This window comes from Bos mutus, chromosome 29, assembly GCF_027580195.1.
Source record: "Bos mutus isolate GX-2022 chromosome 29, NWIPB_WYAK_1.1, whole genome shotgun sequence".
Taxonomy (NCBI): domain Eukaryota; kingdom Metazoa; phylum Chordata; class Mammalia; order Artiodactyla; family Bovidae; genus Bos; species Bos mutus.
Window position 1 is genome coordinate 25,925,268 of NC_091645.1, and position 4,705 is coordinate 25,929,972.

General features: G+C 40.4%; 1 protein-coding gene across 1 annotated transcript; it reads left to right on the top strand.

Annotated features, from left to right (window-relative positions):
• Positions 1–2,564: 2,564 nt before the first annotated feature.
• Positions 2,565–3,527, top strand: LOC102270587 (olfactory receptor 10G9). The gene has a single exon (XM_005895491.2). It carries the CDS (start codon positions 2,565–2,567, stop codon positions 3,525–3,527), a length of 963 nt encoding a protein of 320 aa, XP_005895553.2.
• Positions 3,528–4,705: the final 1,178 nt, after the last annotated feature.

The following is a 4,705-nucleotide window of genomic DNA, read 5'->3' on the forward strand; positions in this document are numbered from 1 at the left end:
AACAAACATACAGGGAGATACACGTGTGATTTTTAAAAACTTTTAATTAGATTCTTTTTGTTGTTTTTCTGATCATTCAGGAAACCCAAGGGTAATCCAATTCCTTGTGAAAGTAAATCAAATTAAGCTCCTGCCTGTCTAGCTATGTTAGTTTCCATTCTTTGCCCTTCAACTAGTTGGGTCCTATAACAGAAATGAACCGCTCTTTCTCCACAGGCAATCACAGGTATGCCAGCTCCTTGAGTATTAACTTGCAAACAAGTACCTTGATGTAGCATGTAGAAAGTTAAATATTTTGGCAGGCTTGAGGGTAAACACAAATGAGTTTTATATTGTAATGAATCACATAGTGCAGGTGAGTTCTTACAAACGTAGCTTTCTCTCATTTCCACTTGCTTTCCTTCTTAAGCTTCCATTCAGAGATAAGATATTGTTAGATTTCCTTCTCAATGTGGCTATCAAGTCCTGTCTGCCTGTCTTTTACTCTGTCTCTGTTTCTAATTTATTCTTTCTCTCTGTTTGTATGTATGTATATATACAAATTTCACACACACACACACACATATATATATACACACAACATATGCATATCTGTATATACAGTTAGTAATAAGGACCTATGATTAGTTACTAAGTTGCTATGGCATAAAAGACAAGTCAAACACTGATAACTTTCATTGATACTTCTGCCTTAGGTCTCAGGCTACCTTGCAATTCACCTGATGAAAATTTTCATACTTTAATCTAAACGTGATTTTTCCTTATGATGGGACCCCATTGGTGCTGTAGAAATTTTTGAGACACATTTGTTCTGTGTTTTGAATTTTGATATCCACATAGGTTGTTAGGGTAAGTGTCTCTGTTATTTACTCTTTCATTTGAAATACAGCTTTAATGTAGCTTAAGGCACATTGTGTGGAGATAGGATCTGTTGTGTATGGGTTTTGCTAAGAGCAGAGAACCTCATTTCTCTCATGTTGATGAGTCTTCACTTGAAATATACTATCAGTCTTGACCTTGACAATATTTTGGATTAAATTAAAACCATCACTTCTGCCTTACTTTCCATAGTACACAATTCCAATGTTTCTTGATGTTATGCTAACATAGGTCCTTTTCTCTTACAATGGTTCTGTATTTTTTGTCACAAGTAGTAGGTTTTATGTAAGAATCTGATACTTGATGGAATTGTCTTCCCTTATGAGGGCATCACCTGGATTTATGAATATGAGGAGTAGAAGGTGGGGGGCAGGAATATCATCTCTAACAAAGCCAATACTATAAAATACTTATATATTTAAGATAGCAATATGTGTCAATATACTAGAAGCCAGTCCCTACCCAGTGGATTGCAGTTGGGAGAACGTGTGAAGTTTATGTTCTTAGAGCCTCATGAAAGACTATTTAAAATAAGACAAGCATGTGGCCAGCAGTGTTATGAGGGTTGCTGTTTCCTAGATCATATGGGAGGCGGTAGGGAGACAGCAATGGCACCCCACTCCAGTACTCTTGCCTGGAGAATCCCATGGATGGAGGAGCCTGGTAGGCTGCAGTCCATGGGGTGGCTAAGAGTCGGACACGACTGAATGATTTCACTTTCACTTTTCACTTGCATGCATTGGAGAAGGAAATGGCAACCCACTCCAGTGTTCTTGCCTGGAGAATCCCAGGGACAGTGGCGCCTGTTGGGCTGCTGTCTATGGGGTCGCACAGAGTCGGACACGACTGATGCAACTTAGCAGCAGCAGCAGCAGCAGCAGCAGCAGCAGCAGCAGGGATTCTATATGCAGTTTAGACTCTTAACCTGCTCTGAGACTATTTCCTATAAAAGCAGATAGTGGTGTTAGTGAGACGTGAGTACCAATAACAGTGGTGAAATCTTCCTCAAAGTTGTAGCTGTGAAATTGAGAAGTCGCTATAGCACAATGAGAATTTACTTTTCCTCTCTACTCACCTCTCTGTCTGTCTCTCTCTCCATATATCTATATCTATACATTAAAAAAATAAGGCAGCAGCTTCATATAGTATGCTATCATTTATTGAGTACCTACTAACATAGGCACTTTACTAAATACCTTGCATTTATTATCTTATTTTGTACTGACATCTTCACTGAGACAGGTGATCCTGAGCTGTGAGATTAGAGGTGAGATTAGAGAACAAACTGAAACTTTGGTTTCAACATTGTGAAGCCTGGAGCAGAGGACCAAGCTGACATGACCTATGGAGAATACCAAATAGAAAACTTGCATTGTTTTATGGTGCTACGTTAGTGATATTTATCATACACCAAGAGAAATTTACAATGAATTTCTACCAATTTTTTTGCATGTATCTGTGTATGACTCTATGTCATTGAGAGTGAGATAGAAGATGAAAATGTTCTCTCTCCTTTTACAAAGGAGACTTATGATAAGCAAAGTGGAATATAACTCTAGAATTATGTATGATGTATGATGCAGATTTCATATAAAGGATGAGTTGTCAATTCTCAACTAAATGCTGGGTGCTCTTGATATTCCCATAGAGAGAGAGAGAGAGAGAGAAATCAAAAGCCTGGAGAAATGACGAACATGAGCCTAGTGACAACGTTCGTCCTCACGGGCCTTCCCCATGCACCAGAGCTGGACACATTCCTCTTTGGAATCTTCCTGGTGATCTATGTCCTCACCGTGGTGGGGAACTTCCTCATCCTGCTGGTGATTATAGTGAATCCCCACTTGCACACCCCCATGTACTACTTCCTAACCAACCTGTTCTTCATTGACATGTGGTACTCCACGGTCACTGTGCCCAAAATGCTGATGACCCTGGTGTCCCCAGAAGGCAGTCCTATCTCTTTTCATAGCTGTGTGGCCCAGTTTTACTCCTTTGACTTCCTGGGCAGCACCGAGTGCTTCCTCTACACCGTCATGTCCTATGACCGCTTCCTGGCCATCAGTTACCCACTCAGGTACGCCAGCATGATGAGTGGGAGGACGTGTGCCATCCTGGCCACAACCACGTGGCTCAGTGGCTCTGTGCACTCTGCTGTCCAGACCACACCGACATTCCGTTTACCCTTCTATGGACCCAACCAGATCCAGCATTACATCTGTGATGCACCATCTGTCCTCAAACTGGCCTGTGCAGACACATCCACCGTGGAGATGGTGATCTTTGTCAACATTGGGGTGGTGGCCTTGGGCTGTTTTTTCCTGATAGTGCTGTCCTACGTATCCATCGTCCATTCCATCCTGAAGATCCGCACCTCAGAGGGGAGATGGAGAGCCTTTCAGACCTGTGCCTCCCACTGCATTGTGGTCCTTTGTTTCTATGTTCCCCTTGTTTTCATTTACCTGAGACCAGGCTCCAAGGAGGTTGTGGACAGGATTGTGGCTGTTTTCTACACTGTGATGACGCCCCTTCTGAACTCTGTGGTCTACACCCTGAGGAACAAGGACGTGAAGAAAGCTCTGCTCAAGCTTAAAGACAAAGTAATGTATTCACAGAGAAAATGGTCTCTGCAATGTAGACTTGCTCATTAAAAAATATAGTATTAAATAGTATCATATAGCATAGAAATATAGTATAGTATAATATAGTAATATAATTTTTTCAATGTGAAATGTACTTTGTCAATACTTCTCAATATTAAACTATGAACAAAATACTTGGAAATATTTGTTTCACAGATTTTTAAAAGGAATTTAAAAATTGCAATTTTTAAATTTACTGTGAATGTGCCATTCACTCATTTATCTGCAACATGTTTCTTTTTTACTTTTTCCCTAGTTTTGTTGACTTGTAATTGATTATGACATCATTTTTACCTTTTTAAGAAGGAAATATTTAGCCTGGATCTTGGATGCAGAGGAATGAATTATTTATATATACTTACATTGACAATATACTTTTTTGTTTATGTCTTATGCAACGAATTGGGGATATAGAATTTTGGGGACACAGTTCAAGGATAGCATGAATTACCGGAGGCGACTTACTCATGGGTGCAGTTGTGTACCTGTCTCCTCAATTCTTTTTGTGGCTGTGTGTGTGTCTGTGTATATATATGTGTGAGTTGTACGTGAAGGTCCCAAAGTAACTAGTCCTCTTCCCAGCACATTTGACCCTGGTCAGTGCTCCCACATTGAGAGTCCCACACTTCTGAGCAGTTTGCTGTCTCTCTAGGTATGTCTGCCAGGACAACCTGTGGCTCTGACAGGCTCCTTTTAGAGACTGGGAACCATCACCACCTTCAAAGAGCCCTGAAGTTTCTCAGGTTTGGTTAGTGTGATCAGGAGGAAGCTACTGTCAGACATCTCCAGTCTCCATCACATAATCTGACCTTGATTTCCTGTTTTAATGGACCAGGTGCCCATATTCAGCACAATCATTCTATGCTGGGTCATTACTATGGATGTTGGTGATGGTCATGTTGCTCAGAGAGCTCCTACTCTCAATATTTTAGAGTCTTGGAAATTCAGATTAATCAAACCTCAACCTTCTCTAGGACAAAGACATCTTATATTGCAAGGAGCCAAGGGTGCTTCCTACTTAGAAAGCAGAAAAATTAAAGTGCAATTAAGTCACTTGGTAGCATGGAATTTCAACATATTTCTTTTACAAGATAGAAAAATGAGGCCTGGTAAAGAAAAAATAGCCTAAAAAACTCAATGAATAGCTACACAGCCCATACAAGTGGACTTACATGTGTAATGGATGA

Excerpts from the sequence above, each read along its gene's own strand:
- LOC102270587 (XM_005895491.2), top strand. The coding sequence starts at position 2,565 with ATGACGAACATGAGCCTAGTGACAACGTTCGTCCTCACGGGCCTTCCC.